General features: G+C 38.3%; 2 protein-coding genes across 2 annotated transcripts in view; both read left to right on the top strand.

Annotated features, from left to right (window-relative positions):
- Positions 1–7898, top strand: part of pik3r6 (phosphoinositide-3-kinase regulatory subunit 6) — a 31301-nt gene extending 23403 nt beyond the window's left edge. Inside the window, exons 14-22 of the mRNA XM_004065781.4 lie at positions 521–614; positions 1584–1706; positions 3472–3579; positions 3679–3781; positions 3885–3946; positions 4071–4161; positions 4232–4287; positions 5345–5451; positions 5610–7898. Coding sequence (XP_004065829.1) covers positions 521–614; positions 1584–1706; positions 3472–3579; positions 3679–3781; positions 3885–3946; positions 4071–4161; positions 4232–4287; positions 5345–5451; positions 5610–5766 — 901 coding nt within the window. The 3' untranslated portion in view covers positions 5767–7898. The remainder of the gene's footprint in view (positions 1–520; positions 615–1583; positions 1707–3471; positions 3580–3678; positions 3782–3884; positions 3947–4070; positions 4162–4231; positions 4288–5344; positions 5452–5609) is intronic.
- A 67-nt stretch (positions 7899–7965) lies between these two features.
- Positions 7966–16916, top strand: LOC101175623 (uncharacterized protein C16orf45). The gene is made up of 6 exons (XM_011473797.3): positions 7966–8237; positions 11867–11987; positions 13235–13308; positions 13387–13501; positions 14203–14273; positions 14551–16916. Exons 1-6 carry the CDS (start codon positions 8162–8164, stop codon positions 14655–14657), a joined length of 564 nt encoding a protein of 187 aa, XP_011472099.1. The 5' UTR covers positions 7966–8161; the 3' UTR covers positions 14658–16916.
- The last annotated feature ends 445 nt before the right edge of the window (positions 16917–17361 follow it).

Raw genomic sequence — 17361 nt, 5'->3', positions numbered from 1 at the left:
CACTCTGATTGTTTATTTTAGTCATTTTTAGCTGTCAGGGGAGCACCTATCACTTGAACAGCTCTAACGGGCTTCTTGAGGAGTCTGTGCCTGCATCCCACCTGCTTCCCCCTTACTTGCCCTTACATTAATGTCTGTCTGGGAGAAGTGTAATAAGTGTTAATAAAGTCAATAAAGTCTTACTGCCAAAAAAACATCTATGATAATTGTAAATAATAAAGATTATGACTTTGCAGATTTTGTCTATCGCATGTTATTTTTAGAACGTACATTCTTCAATAAACAATGAAACCCCTAACACATGAACTGTTCAAAGTTTGCCTTTTGTAAAAAGTCAGTTGCAGGTGTTTTAAAGGTGTCTTTGCAAATGTGGCAACATTCAATCATGATCTAAAAGTTGTCTTACGTGTAACACATTGTGGTCAAAATTACTGAAATGGTTAAGATTTTTCAGGTATGATGAGAAAGAAGTGATGAAGATGCTAAAAATGCCAAACACACTTTACTCAATCTTTTGCAGGAAAAGAGAAGCTCGTCGGCTTTATCTCACAAGTAAAGTCAACCTCCAGTTTTACTACATTCCTGTTTGCACGGCTCCATCTCGCTCTGTTGAGGTAATTCTTTCTGCGCTGTAATTACATGTGGCTGAGATTAGCAGGTGTCAAAGAAACAAAAAATCTGTGACTAAAATTTAAGGTCAGAAGATTATGCTGCTTACAAGGAACATCCTTTTCTTGATAATGAAAGTTCCCTGAAGGATTTTTAAATCCTATTTTTGTCAAACTGACATCAAGTTATTTTTACACAAGATAAAAAATGTCTTGATGTTTCACCTAACATCTTTGTTTCCAAAGTTCTGCTGTACCTGCAAACTTCTGTGATTTTTTTGTTTGCAATGTTTTTTTTTTACAGATTTCTTCTTAAAATGATGTTTTTAACAAGTTCTTGTGGCATTTTTCTCATGATGGAGGACATGCATAAAGAAAATTGAGAATAAAACTGTACCGGTAATTCTGAGTATTTATTTATTCAAATTAAGGTGAATCAGGAGCAGACGCAAAAATGCAGTTTGAAAAACTTATAGTTGTTACGTACAAACTACAATCAGTGGGCAATCATAAACGTCTTCGTTTTTATCATCTGAGATGGTATTCGGCTCAGAACTGTACGGCTGGATAGCTCCAATATTGCTCGCCACTTTTATTAGCTAGGGGTTGGGAGGGACTGTAAGGCAGCTGAAGAAAGTGCAATCAAAGGCATGATGGGAAATGACCGCAGTCTTGCTCCCCGTCAAAAGTCCCGCCCACAACTCAGCCGAATTTCTGCTGAACTCCTGCCCTTCTGTAGAAAATCCTAAAAAATTACACATTTTAGATTTAGTCTAAAAACCACATAATTATAATAAAGAGACCGATGGGAATACTTAGATCAAAAGATGATTGGAGTGGAACTTTAAAGACTTTAGCATTTTTGTGTGTGTGGATTTGTTTTTTTTGTTTTTTGTTGACCTGCAGCAGAATTTCTCATTTCCTCACTGCTTTTAGTTTAAGAAAGTTTCATCTTTCATGTTCCTCCTTTTACAGAAACCCCTCAGTGAGTCCAGAGGAGATTCCTGCTCTCTCGGTTCTTACTTAAGCAACGTGGATCCGTGGTACAAGTGTAACATCAACAGCTTGGACTCCATGATCCATAACCTGGCGAACATGGTATGAAGGAAAAGGAAAACGCATTTTTGTACATCTGAAGCAAACTTTTTGTTTACCTTGGAACAGCTTTTCAAGAAAAAAAAATCTCAGTGTTGTCAGATCTTCACTCAGCTAACCTCAGTTCTTAAATTATATTTTCTGAATCTGATCCAAACTACTGCTTGTCATTTTCAATTAAAGCAAATAACAATTTTAAAAATGACTCCAATGGCTTTGATCAATTCAGATGAAATGAAAGCAGAAGAAAGCGGAAGTTCTTGTTTTGGTTAGTCACAGAAGGCGCGTTTGCGCCATTACTCTGCCGTTCTGACACTGTTTTTACAAGTCGCACTTCTGTTTGTGGCCTTTATTTACTGTTTTTCTATTGCTGGACTTCCCTACCTAACTTCCATTCATGCCGGTCTCTCACAGCCTGTTTCCTCTTTCCAATCCCGTTGCTGGCAGTCATTAGTGTCCCAACAGTTTGTGTGCTTTTAACAAAGCATTTGCCTGTAACTCAGGAAAACACCACAGGATTAACAAAAAAATGTTTACAAAAAACTTTCTAGGAAGAAAATGGAGAAAAATCACAAAAATGTTAAGTAAAAAGTGAATTATTTTTTATTTAAGATGATTTTTTTTTTAAATGATAAAGAAATTTTGTTTAAAAGGGTCTATCTTCATTTTTTTCCATCAAACCTTCTTGTAATGTGTAAATACTATTTAAAAAAAAATAGAACACAACTTCTTTGATAAACAATGGAACCCTAACACTCAGACTGTTCAAAGTTTACCTTTTGTAAAAAAATTGATTTCAGTTGTTTTAACGGTGCCTTTGCAAATGTGGTAACATTCAAGCGTAATCTAAAAGTGGTTTCACGTAACATTGTGGTCAAAATTGCTGAGATGGTTTAGATTTTTCAAGTATGAGTTGAAGAAAGTAATGAAAATGCGACACAGACTTTACTCAATGTTTTGCTGGAAAAGAGAAGCACGTCGGCTTTATCTCACAAGTAAAGTTTAAACTACATTCCCGTTTAGTCATTTTCACCAGTGTTTCTGACCTCCCTGCTCTGGTTTATTGACTGGTTTTCTGCTTTGCTTATTTTCTAAAAAACATTACAATTCCGGATCTTAACGAAAATCTTGACAGGTAATAGGTCCAACTTACATTTAAAGAAAAAAAAAAGAATGAATTTGATTTTAAAAGAGTAGAAATTGTGATTTAAAAGAATAACTTTTGGCTGTGTCCGAATTCCCTCCCTATTCCCTATCTACTAATAAACTATATAGTGCGGAACTATCCAGTGACCTGGATTTTAAAATTTATTCAGACACCATGCTCACAGCTTTTATTTTTGAACAGCGAATGTGGCGTCACGGATTTCCCAAAGTAAAAATTAATAGAATTTGAACATTTTACAAAGACTTTCTATAAATCCATTGTCTTCTGAAGATGAAACCTTGGACGGTTTATAAAAAAAAAAATGAATTTACATTTTTCTTACATGAAAAATCATTCAAACGCAATACATTGTGGTCTACATTCACCAATCTAGTGAGCATCCATGCACACTGGTTTTTTGCAGAGATTTCTGGGAAACGTCTGGGGTTTGGTTTTGTAGATTCGGACAGCCCAACAAAATAGTGAAAAATAGTGAATGTCCTTTACACTAAGTAGTGAGAGAAATCAGACACAACCTGAGTTGTTCAATTTTAGGTCTGAAACCCAATTGTGGCAAAAGTTACAACATTTGGTAACACTTTATTTTAATTTTTTTCAAAGCAACCATTGAACAGCGGAAGACCAAAGGATCCCTTCATCTCTGATGTCATTTCCTACTACGTCCGCTGTGGTCAGCAGCCCGTCTATTTCAACATCTTCTTCGTTAAGGTAGCCCCGCCCCTGATTTAAGCAGATTTGTGTGTAACAATGAATGTTAAAGTCCTCGACAGTTTAGAAGGAGTTTAGAAATGTTTTTCTTTTTATTAGATTTCCTTCACCAGACCAGAAAAGGAAGTTGTGGAAGAAGTTTTTGTTACCCAGCTGGACGTGGAGTTCCCAGAGTTCAGACACTTCTATGAATCCGTGAAAGGTGATGAGACAAACAGGAATGCATCGTCTGTTTGGGAATTCTAAGAATAGAAATTGCTGATAAGAAACAATGAAATAACCACGATTCTCTTCCTGACAATCAGATAAAACCAAGAAGGGCTCTGCAGAGTTTTGTGGAGCGGTTATCTCCATGAATTACAAAAAGGTGACTTGTTTTGTTTTAGTGGCTCTATTTCCTCTTCAGATTCATACTATAGCTGTTTTGGTGAATCCAGATGCCTTGGCAGAAACTAGCATCTGTAATTTTTCTCCTTTTTAATTTTTCTCAGGTAACATTGAGTGGCCGAGATGTTGAGAAAGGACTGTCAGTCCGGACATCCCGAGTTCAGATCAGCACCATTCCCTCCAATGAAGCAGAAGGTAGTCTAGTGCTCACAGTTTGCTCCCAGCCTGATTATCTAATGATTAACACACTTTCTGTGTGTTTTAGACCTCAACTGCTTGACTCTGACTCTAAATGAGGTTTCCATGAAGAACAAAAGCACTGTGAGTAAAAAATGCCTCCATCGTGAAAATCCAGCCAAAATGTTTTGTTTTGCTTCAATGCCCATCGTCTGCATGTTTTACCATCCAGGAGATGACAGCAGTGAAAACAGAGCAACACAGGCTCTTCTATTCATAGCCGCGGAAGACTTTTATCAGATTGGTCATCATTTCAGTGTGTACATATCGGTTGCTCGCATTAACCCTTCAACACCGAAGCTTTAGCTCCATTGTTGACATGATTTTGACTACAAAAACTGCTATGCATCTATGCAAAACGCTACAGTAGTGAAGTATTTTTGCCATCGGCGGGAATCAGCTGATTCTGTTGGAGAGAAAAGTGGCCTCAGCAATTCGTTGCATCTTAATGGATGAATAGAAGGACAGATAACTTTTACTGCAGACTCATAGTCCATAATGCAAAAAGAAAAGAGACACACACACTTATAAAACAGATGGATTATTATCCTTTCAGTTGACAGTCATACCAATGTTTCCACAGCTGTGATGCATCTGGTGCAGCACGATATGCAATGTTTGTAAGCAATAAAATAATTTTATTTGCAGAATCATTTAGGCGACACATAAATATATACATTTGATTTTTTAAAACATCCTACAGTGTGCTGACTCACCATATCTTCAGAAATCATATCTTCAGAACTTCATAAATCTTCATTCAGACGAGGAAAACAAAGACGTTTATGGATCTATCTGTCTCCAGGTGGATACATCACAATAGATGATTCACCATCATTTTAATAAAGAAATACTTAGAAGTTCAATTTTACGCTTAATTCTTTTAAAATATAGTCTCCATCATCAGAAAAAGGCCACTAGAATATGTTAAAAACACCAAAAACAAAATTGAAAGATGCAGTTTTCATCAGAGTCTGCTTAGAATAGACCCACTGAACCTTCATTGGAGGCTTGCATTAAAAATCCTGAACAGAAATAACATTTGATGATCCTGAAACCTTAAACATGTATTTGGAAACTGTACAAATGTTCAAGTGTGTGCAGATTCAAACTTCTGAATTTACTCTGCACTTTCCATCAGGAGTCTAAGATTCGCACCAACAACATAAAGATTCGGACGTTGGAATGCCGTTCGTTCACCGTCACCCTGGACAAAGACAGTCGAAAGACCTACACAGATGTGCAGAGGTAACGGGCTGGAGGCTCAGCCGCTCGAAAAGCAGCTCTCATAATTCATGCAGCTTGTGACCCGACAGCCGGTGTTTGATGTTAGATTTGTATTCACAGCCACGGTTTGATTTGCATGCCCCCTGTAACTGATGCCAGCATTCTCCGTCTGTGTTTAGTGTGGAGATCTCTCCTTGTCTGGATCCGGGATACTTCGCCCACATATCCAGGAGATGCAGAGTGGACCTGGACGAGGGCCAAGAAGCGGGACTCAACAAATACATGAAGAAAGCTCTCCTTCTACCAATCAATACGTTTGCAGGCATCATCAACTGACCCAGTGGAGACCCGGATCCGTGTAAAACCCCCGTTCTTCTGACACATGAGAGGTTGACGTCTTCTTAAGCTGCTCCTGGAAACAAAAGGACTTGAGCTATTCCTACAGTCGTCTTTCTATAAACTGATTTTTGTTGTTGTTGTTGTTGTTGTTGTTGTTCTTTTGGTCCGCATACTTTAATTAATGAGGACTGTCATCTTGTGTAAATATGTGTTAGCTGTAGAGACTCGGCTGGAGTTGCACGTTTCTGCTGGTGTGGCATCTCTGTGAGAGGCGGGGCCTCGATGGAGGCTTCGACACAGGTGCCCCCATTAGATTAGGCTCTGGAGGTCAATGCATGGGACACTTTAACCCAATAACGCAGGGGATGTCACCAAAACAACACGCTCTTTGAACTAGCATAACTCCTCGACTGTGTTGCATTCAGCGCAAAGCTGCAAAATCCGCTGAAATTTTGTGGATTGCGTAACCAGTCAAGGAGTTTCAACAGTCCAAAGAATGTGAACACTGGAGCTAAAGCTCTGGTGGTAAAGAGTATTAAAGCCTTGGTCACATGCCCCCGTACGGGTGCTGTAGGTATTTTCTCTTAAGGTCATCTCAAGGGACGTAATGAAACTGGAACTTACCATTATTGTGCGTGTCGTAAATTATTTGTTTGAATAAGGTTACATGCACTTATAACCTACAAATGAAGCTGTTGTACCATGCCCTTATGTCACCCTGGTTAGTAAGGTGCACATGACCGTATGCAGAGGGTCTGAACGTGACGCTGACAACGCCCACACAAGCTACACTCTGATTGCCTAATTTCCTAAATTCTGACAGTCAGACTACGCAGATAAGCTGCTTGTACAGTGCACCGAGTTTTGAGAGTTGAAAGAATGAAATAATCTGTACGACGTGCATGGGTCTCACCTACTTCACCCTTACGATTTGTACAAGTTTTCGCTACGACCTGTCGCCTGCAGCATGCCCGTAAGAAAAAAAACAAGCGTGAAGACTTTAATGCTACGGACTCAATGAGCAGTCTATGACCTTGATATTTTGTGTGTGCCACCTGCAAGTTTAATTCAGGGCCCGTATCCACCCGTAAGGGCAGTTGTGACTAAGGTTTAAGCTCCTCATCATGTGTACTAGCACTTAGACAGAACAAAGTAAAATCCCCTTTTTAATGGGATGATCCGTGTTTTTCACTCCACATGACTGCGATCTAAATGCTTTTCCTTATTGCTGATCCAAAGTCAAAACTTCCTTTTGAGAAGTGTCTCTGGGACTTTCTTACGATGAACATCCTATGTTATCCTAATCTATAAATACACTACTTTAAAACCATTTCCTTGATACAACAGTAAGTAGGTCATTCACACAAACAGTGCTGGAGACTGACTTGGCTCACCTCCAGCTCAAATCAGTAGTTATCGTAACATTGATTAATTATTTCCTACCGGTTCTGGTAGTTTAGCCCTCATCCGCCTATTACATAATTTTCAGGAAGGCCCCCTCCACACTGCCAGCAAAAAACAGAACTAACATTTTTAGATGCAGTTACAGTAAGAAGCTGCTGGACTTGTTTGGCTGCTTACAGTTGGCATGGGAGAGAGGGCAAAGAAAGAACAATTATGCTTGAAAACATCAGAGACAAGTATTTACTACTTAATTTGTTCCTTATTTTGCGCCACAAACAAGTCCTCCAAGGTGTATCAACTCATTGTGGGTGAGTTGTTTTGTGGAGTGAAGCAGCTGCCCTGTTTGATCTGATTGTAAAGACTGTGAATCCTCTTAATGTTCTCCTCACTCTCCCTTCAGGTTACAGAGCTGTAGGACTTCTGACATGACTACATGTTCAGCTGTTGTTACTGGAATGTTTTTAGTGCTTCAATGTAATTGTTTTTATTATGTTATTGAATAACACTCCTGCTGATTATATAGCTGTCAGTAAAAGCCTTCAGGGCTGGGGTTTGGTCTTCAGATGTTTGCTGGACTGAAATCACGAGTTTCAATTTTACAGAATATGTTGCACATTATTTTTTCTTTGTTTTTGGTGTATAAATAACATCCTAAATGGAACTGTGTGAATAAACAATCGCAAAAGCTGTTATTGACATGTAAATAAAACCTCCTCAGAGATCAACTTTCTTCAAGCTTGTAATTACATACAGTGGCCACCAGATGGTGCCAGTAAGCCAGAGCGGCTCGAGGCGCTTTGCTTGCTGTGTGCGGCTGCACGCGCTCCAACACCTGCGGGAGGATGCGTGAACCGCACGAGCAGAGCCGTTTGCTCCACAGCAGGCTGGAGACATACCGCCGATGCGCCGAGCTTCCAGCAGCGCCTCTGCCCGCCGAGCTTAACGTTTTTCCGCAGGAAACGTCAAACGGAGAGCCGCTGTGGCGCCGATGGAGAAGGAAGGCTCCCTGCACGTCTACGGTTCACTGGAGCACACCGAATGGAGCAGGCGCGCCAACAGAGCAGGTTATCTGGCAAATACTGTGTACTGTTCACCTGGATGTAACAAACCCTCTGATCAATGTTTATATCACACTTAGTGTCACTGGTAATGCGGAGCATCTGGTCTGTGGATCACGGGTGGAGAGTTTTTATTCTCTTTGTGATGAGAATTTTTATTCACCCGAGTGTAGGTTGCTACTACTAGTCCTTGATATTCTTGTTTTTTGTTTGTTTTTTTGATAATTTTACTGGAGATTTTTATTAATTAACTTAAGGAATGAGAACTTAATATTATTTTAAAATCTGCAGCAGAGTCAGGAATCCACAGGTGTCCCTCAAGTGTCATTGTTGCAAGCATCTGTGTGTTTGACATATTTGTGTTCCATTGCATGATTAATACCATCCATGTGTGTCAGAATTAAATTAAAAGAAGATTTTTCCTCATGGCTTTATTTATTTGCTGAGCATGAGTCACCATTATCTGTAATTTCTGAAGTTTCTTGTTTTTTATTTTTTTTTATTTCTGAATAAGAACTTTTCAATTGCAAAGAAATGAAGAAACCCAGCGTTGTTTTTATGTGGTCACATTACACCAAATGAATGTCTACACTCTTCCTCACTCATCCTCTAATCATTTGAGTTTTGGTGACCTGCCACTGCATGCTATAAAGCGAAGTGTCAGAACAGTAAAAAGCGTGTCTGAGTCTACATAAAGTGTGAACGGAGCTCTTCAGGGGTGTGGATGGAAGAGGAAGAGAAGTGCTAATTGCAAGTGTGTAAGTAAGGAAAAGCTGCGCTGAGGAGGGGTTATTTTGGAAAGGCGGAGAGATGAGTCATAACCGCTCATTGGAAGAATGACCTGTTCTGGAGTCTCTGCAGTGAGGCATCTATACATCTGGAATGCTGGTCAGGTGCGATGGAAGATCTGATGTGTCAAATCATTTTGTTTTTAGTTCATTTGGCTGATAGAAAAGCTCTTACTTTGGATAATCTTTATGGCAAGGATTTATGTTTTTAATGTTTTGAATATTTTTGCTTGCATTAAAAAAAGACACTGAACTCAGAAATGTAAACCTTTCATTCGTGGACCCTGTGTGCCCATATGGAGACATGCATTCCAAACAAAAAACAAAAAGCAGCTCAAGCATTAAAAGATCTTTGAAAGTTGGTTTTATTAGTTGCATAAATGATGCTAAAGTCACATGACATGCATATATTATGCTTAAAAAGTAGAAATGTAAGTCATATGAGGTTTGCATTGCTTTTAAGTAAAAAAAAAAAAAGTTCTGTCATAAACACTTCAGAGCTTCGTGTAGCGTTGTGGCTCCTCCTCTCAAGCATCAAGGTTGTCTTGACGATATATTGACGTCAACCTGTTTTGAGTACAGAGTGTCTCTGTGAACATGTGTCTATTTATTCCATCATCTCTCCACTGTATGTCATGCTGCAGCTGTAAAGCCCCAACAAAGCACGCGTCTGAGTCACTTTAGAGCAGCTGCTCTCTCGATCCTGCTCAAATTCAAGCTCCCCCTGCATTAGACTGGAAAAAAAAAACTCTACAGAAGCACCAGGCGAGTCCTGAAATGAATGTCAGCGGTGGAGCTGGGGGTCTGACTGTTTTTGTGTCTGCAGCCTGTTATCACTGCATTCAGCGTGGAATGGAATAATTTCAGCAAGTGCCAAGAGTGTCAGGAGTTGATAGTGTTGAAGGTCACTTCCAAACCAGAGCCTTTTATGAAAGGTTGGAAATCTGTGAGATGGAAACATGTTATGGAAGCATTTATCATCAATGTTTCCATATTTATTGATACCCAACATCACAGCACTCTGAAATATGATTAAATCAATTAAGTTTTGTTTGTTAAATTCATAGAAAAAAAGGTAAAAATATATAATAATAAAAAATTACAGATTCCAAAGCATCCACACAAGCTGTTGATGACGACCAAAACCTGATCATAACTATCTATTGAACAGTAAAAAGCTAAAATGTGTAGTAAAACATGGTAACCCTTGTGCTTTCTAAGGCGCAAGATTGGGAGTGAGGTCATATGGACCCCATAAGATAGCACAAGGGTTAAAAAAAAACAATAGTAAGTATATAAAAAAATGTGTTAATGGTGATTAGTAAAGTAAAGCTTTGTTTTTAAACTTTTCATTGTAGATGGAAATGAAATTTGCATAATCTTTTCACTGAATTTTTTTTCATTGTTTCTTTTCTTCCCCTGCTGTGAAATAGCAGTAATTACTAATTTCCCTTTTGTCTTTTTCTATACTCATGTTTTGCCTTTCAGCAAAGCATGTCAAGTTTTTCAAACTTTGTTGTACAAAAACAAAGATCCTAGCAGTAATTTTAAATTAAATTACATTGATTAAAAAAAAGAAAAAAATGTCAGTTTAGCATTTTGCATTATTAGTTTTTACTGTGAGATTTGCTTCATTTGCAGATGATATTGTCCTTCATGTTTACATTTTAAAGTGTGTCTCACTTTCATAGAAGCTTACTGCTTCTGGTAGACAGCTTTCAACAGTTCTTTGTGGTTGATCACACAGCTGATCACTCAATGATTTCAATTGGAGGGCTCTTGAAATATTGATGTTAAAAAGTGTAACTGCTCCCTTGTGCTATCCTAGGCACTTTAACGTTGGGAGTTGGGTCATCTAGACCCACTAGACAGTGCGCTGAATCTTGTTTCTTCAATGATTTGTGATCTTCACTGGTGTGCATGGATTACATTAAATCTTTCCACCTTTATCCACCTTTGTCATGGTAGGGAGAACACATCAATGTAAGGGTGGGATCATCTAAGATAGCACAAGGGTTAAATGTTGGGAGAAACTCAGGACAACGATTAGCAACTTAATAAAGCAGAACAGAGAAGAGAAATATAGAAGGTCAATGCTGAAGAGAGCTGGGACCACAGGAACAGAAATTACTACTAGTAACTGACTAAATCCTGCAGTTCTCCAAAGAACGCTTAAACCAGCAAATCCAGACCTGCCTAAAGTTCTCCAGAGACCATTTAGATGATCCAGAGAAGGATTGGGAGTATGTGGTCAGATAAAACTAAAATGGAACCCTTCAGTAGTCTTTGGAGATGTAAGAAAGCTGAGCTGCACCCCAAAACACCAACGAAGGAGCAGCCATGTAAAAGCATTTCAAGGTTCAAGAGTGACCTTGCCGCTGGACATGAATTCAATCAAGAATCTGTGCAGGAAGTTGAAAGTTTGTGTTTCCCAACAAGAGCCCAACTGCATCACAGCTCTTGAGAAGATCTGCATGGAAGAATGGACCAAATAGTAGTGTGTGCAAACCTGCTGAGGACCAGCTGGGGTTACATAACATAGGATTGATGTAATTTTTTGCATTTGACCAAATATTTATTTTCTGCACCCTTATTCAAATGAAACCTTTAAAAAAGTAAACTTGCAAAATCTGCGCCTGACAAATTATTTTTGCCCGCTTGTAAATAAACCTAAATGATACAAGTTTATAGTTTTTCCCTCTTAATTTGTTTCTGCGTTTTTTTTTTTACGATCAAATTTAACATTTGTGTGTGTTGGTTGGTGATGTTTGTGATTGCTAATAATTGTATAGATGGTGTAGAGGGCGTGCCTCTCACATGTCCGCTGTGCTTCACACTCTGTGTCAGAGGAGGACGTGGTGTCCATGGCAGACTCCACCATCACTGTGGATGACATCGAGGGGGAGCTCTTCAAGATTGAGAGAATCCGGGACATCCTGGTCAGGAGGGAGTCGGAGCTCAGATACATGTGAGTCCATTAGTCATTTGATTGTAGCTTGTTAGCTAAACCAGAGTGTCACTGAGCTGTATTTTAAATAGTTTGAGAAAGACTCACACCAGATCCTCTTGACTACCGGTACATGTCAGCAGAGCAAATTTGTCCTCTGTGGAGGACATTTCTCAACCTCGGTATCTCCGAACAACTGCACAACACTGAATTAACTCCTTTTTGTATCAACAGAGGAAATTTGTGGCTTTTCCATGTGAAAAGATGGGGCTCTGGAAAATGTGGTTTTATGAAAAATTGTACATTTTTTTGCTGGTATTCAAAGTTTTTCTTAATCACAGGAAATTCCAATAAAAGTAGTAAAACATTTAATTTGCAGCTTTTTTAACAAGTTGCAACTGCTGCAGAACCAGCATTTAGGATGAGTGAGGAAGCAACAGAAGTTGCTGCAAGCAGCTGGATTTCTGTTTGATGATGTGCAGTGTTGATTATGGAGCAACACAATGTTTTTTCTTAGAGATTTGAGCAATTGCTGTCTGCTTATTCTAACCCTTGTGCTATCCTTACACTTTAGCACTTTAACATTGAGAGTTGGGTCATCTAGACCCACTAAACAGTGCTCTGAACCTTTTTTCTTCAATGATTTGTGATCTTCACTGGTGTCCATAGATTACATGAAATCTTTCCACCTTTATCCACCTTTGTCATGGTAGGAATAACACGTCTATGTAAGGGTGGGGTCATCTAAGTTACCACAAGGGTTACATTCAGGAAAAAAAGCTGCCAAAAAAAGCTGCAAATTTGATACAGTTCACAGCTGAAAAATTCTAGTTTTGCTTTAATTTGTTGAGGAGGTTTGTTTTCAAGCATTTCTTGATGAGATAGGCAGATAAAAAAGTTGCCGGTGCTCTCAGGATTGATAACTAAAACATTATTGGAGTGTCCGGAAAAAAAAACAGAAAAACCATCAGAATTTCATCATCACTCTGGGCTTCAGCTTGAAGGACAAACTTTCAAAGTCAGACACGGAATGTAGAAAAAAAGTTTTTGGAACGTTCATCGGAAAAAAAGCTGAATTCATTTTTTGTGGAAAAAAAAGTTTAATCTGTATTAAGGACATTCATGGGAAAATAAAGTTTCTTTTGCAAAAATGAAGAAAAAATTACAGGAGAGTTAATACAAGTAGAAGAATACTTCTTTGATTGAAAGTTTGAAGGTGTCATCCATCTCTCCAGGTTTGTATATTGATATTTGTTTTGTGTGAGCAGGATGGATGACATCCAGCTGTGCAAAGAAATCACTCGACTGAAGAAGGAGCTTCACAAACTGGTGTCTATACCAGGTAGATTTCCTTCATACACTCCTGACTGGAGAGCAAATGTATCCCATAATATGACAGCACGTGTGGTTTGTGATCCAGACAATGACAAATCCAATGAAGACCGTCAGAGGGAAGACGAACTTCTGCAGCAGATCCACAAGCTGGTGGAAACAAGAGATTTCCTGGTGGACGATGTTGAGTTTGAGCGACTCAGGTGGGCTTTAAAATCACAGCATGAGATCGCAGATTTAGACAAATCGTATAACATTGCAGACACAGAACCGCAGAAAACTTGAATTAATTAAATGTTAAAGATTATGCATAAAATGAGGATGGCGCATGTTTGTTTTTTTAAATCATTCTTATGAGGTTTAATAACATCTTAGATTTAATTTTGTTGGTTTTTCTTATGTTTTGCCTCATTTATGTTCAGTTGTATTTCTAAGCCACAGCATCAGGTTAAAGACTCCAACTAACCAAGTCTTTCTATTTTTGGGTTTTTTTCTCTTAAATAAATACGAGTCTAACAATTTGTTGCCTTATGAATAGAATAGAATAGAATCGAATAGAATAGAATAGAATAGAATAGAATAGAATAGAATAGAATAGAATAGAATAGAATAGAATAGAATAGAATAGAATAGAATAGAATAGAATAGAATAGAATAGAATAGCACACAGTAAATGTTTTATACCAATAAAACATAAATTAGAAACTTAAAAACTTGAAAAGACGTCCATACCAGTACCTCCAAATTGAGGACTGGTCCGAAGAGTGAGTTTACTTTTGTTAAATTGTAATATCAAGACAGACTTCTGCCACCAACTCTCAATTTTCTAATTTTTTCTTTTTTCTTTTTTTTTTGCCTGGATCCTTTACAAACCTCCACTTCTGACAAATCTCTATGTTTACAGGGAGAAAGAAGAAGATAAAGAAATGGCAGATTTTTTAAAGTCTAAATTCCCAGGAAACATGAAGAAAACAGGTATTTATTTATTTTAGCAAAAATGTGCACTTCATGAAGAAAACAAAATATAGGTTAAAAAAAAGATAGAGGGAGGATAAATATGCATAAAAAATATGGTTATTTTCCCTGAAAACATTTGGTGGTAAATAAATCACTTTAAAAAAAAAAAAAAAACAATAGTTGGGGGGAATAAAATTGCCTTTCTTTGTAAAAACACCACAGCACCGAGGAGTAAAACAGTAATTCTAACCTCTGTGCTGAGTTTTCCTCTCTCTGGAACTGTTCTGTGTTTCAGCTGGTCCATCCAGAAGAGCTCCAGCCAGGACTCAGCAAAACCCTTACACCAAGACGGGCCTCACCCTCCTGAAGGAGTGCTGTGGCTTCACCTGCTCCATCATGTAACAAAGTTAAGAGTGTGTCTGCAGGGCTCTCCAGCACTCACACAGCATCTCACAGGGGATTAGGTGATTCCATCCATGAAGGACTCTTCAGAGAAACAGACAGATCTGTCACACACCAGATAAAATGTCTTGGGGAAACTAAAAAGAAAAACATTGCAGTATTTCATTTTCATGTATTGATTTATTTTCTTTACATGTCTGTTTATAAATATTATAAATAGTATTTCCTCACCAGATTTGAAAGATTTAAAAAGTGGAGCAAAAGTCACAAACTCAGTAACTTCAATAAATCGCCATCATTATCTCATAACATTTCTAACCAGTTTCTCTGTCAGCTTCTCATTAGAAAGTCGCTGTTTGGCAGCAGTAAAGTGGCTCGGTCTAAACATGGCTGGAACTTTATAATGAACTGGAGGGAGATAACACTAATCAGACTAATTAGTGAGGAGAGCTGTTTGCACAAAGTTATGCACAGTTTGTCTTCAGATCTGAATGGATGTGACCTTTGGAAAAGTGGCTGTGTGTGAAGAACGATGCAGGACTTCATTATCCAAAACTCTCCTTCACTGTCAACTCTTGATGTTTTGAAGAAATTCGGGGTTTTTCAGGGTTTGGTTAATCCGACATTTTTTGTTTTCTCAAGTAAAATTTGTTTAAAAAGTTTCTAAATCAGATCTTTGCACAAAAGAAATGGATGAAAACACAAAGGTGACTCTCCAAATCAAGAGACCACCCAGAAAAATCTCCCCTTCATCGTTTCACACTTCTACACGTGTTGGTTTATTTACTGTCCATATTCATTGCCTTAATACGTACTTGAAGCAGGTGTTGGTTAAGCTTATATCAGACGGCGGTGCAGAAACAGAACAAGCTGGAGGATGCGTTGATGTAATGGCGTCCTAAACTACGCTGCTGGTCTTTGCGTTGCAGAGACGAATAGTTGCCATACCAACCTTGTGTAACTTGGATGGGTTTGATTATCAAACCAGAGGAAGATGGGTTGGAAAATAATATGCTGCTGTCATTTTTGTCATGTTTCCATTCTGAATTCACTTTAGATTCTTTTTAAGAGCTGCAATTGAGCAAATTTAAACATAGAAGTGTTTTTTTAATGTTCAGCACAACATGGTAAATGTTTCTGTTCCTGATTGTTGATGCTTCATACTTTCTTCTGGTTGTCCTTGACATAAATGCAGTCTTTTCAGTTCTGTCCTCGCTCTTTTTATACTAGTTTGTGGTTTACTCAGCAACCACTCTTGATGTGCTAATGTATCCTTGAGCATGAAATAAACTGAAGTGCCGTCTGTGACTGCAAAAATCGAAGCTGCATGTAATATGTTGCATCTGAAGCTGCATTTGATTGTTTTTTGTTAGTTTTTTTTCATTTTACAACATTTTCGCAGATCAAGTTTCCAGAAAATATTAGGTTTTCAACCACTTCCATATTCACAAAATAAAAATGGAGGGGTGAGACTCCAATATGCAGCTCCAACTAAAAAAAAACAACACAAAATATAAATTAAATGAAAGCATACTGACCCTCAGGCACGGTGGTGTGAGGTAATGATTTGGGCTTGTTCTGTAGGAACACCTTTCCAGAGAGATTAAAAAAAAGGCAATATTTTCGGATAGCTGAGCCTCCCACAATCATGACTGTGGTGTTTTTAACATGTTCTTATGGCATTTTTCTCATGATGGAGGACATATACAAAGAAAGTTAAGCTTAAAAATGCATTTCGGAGTTATTATTCATTCAACTTATTGTGAATCAGGAGCAGATGAAAATAGGCAATTGGAAAAAGCTTGTAGCTGTGACAAGCTATTACGGCAAGCCACAAGCTCCCTGCTCTACTTCCTTCTGATGAATCCACTTATAGACAACTAGATCCGTGTACGTCTTTGTTTTCCTTATGTGATCTGGCAGATGCTTGTGAGTAAACAGATGGATGATGGGAAGGGGGTTGGCTTACTCTGCGCCAACAGTCCCACTCACAACTCAGAGGCGAATTTCAAATGAACCCTAATGCTGCTCCACTAAAACTGTTTTCTTGAAAATGAAAAATGCCTCAAAATGGCATATACATAATTAAAAGACCACTGGAAATGTTTTTACAGCAGATCAAAAGATCCTCTGAGTTTAACTTTACCTAACTGGACACTTTTATTTTGCTTTCAAACTGCCATCTGATTGTTTCCATAGAAAATGTATTTTTTAATGTTGTTTCTCTGAATGAATAGAGAATAAAAAAGCTGCTCTTCACTTTGTTTGTATTTTATTGAGGGAGAAAAACATTGAAAGAACTCAACTGAAAAGCTCAAAAATGGGGGCAATAAAGAAAAAATCACCTATACATCAAAGTTTTGGAGACGTGTCCATTGTCAGGGTAAAAACGACAAGTTACTGAAAGCAAAAGTGAAGAACTTATCTTCTATCAGTCCCACTTTTCGCTCTGTAAACAAGAATATGAGTAAATATGTGAGAAACTCAGGTCAATGGTGAGTTCCTGCATTCCTGCAGGCACCTGCACTCATCTTTGTGCTAGGAACACAATCAATGGTGATGAGAGGCACAGTAGCTGTCACCGCTGCGTTACCATGGTTACCGGGTGCGTTTCGATTAGTCAGCAGTCCCCTGTGAAGTGGAATGCAGGAGAAAAACACAAATGAACCTGCACAGACAGCAGTTTTTAATTAAATGGCAATAT

Source organism: Oryzias latipes, chromosome 1, assembly GCF_002234675.1.
Source record: "Oryzias latipes chromosome 1, ASM223467v1".
In the NCBI taxonomy this organism is placed as follows: Eukaryota; Metazoa; Chordata; class Actinopteri; order Beloniformes; family Adrianichthyidae; genus Oryzias; species Oryzias latipes.
This window is presented reverse-complemented; position numbering and strand designations above follow the sequence as displayed.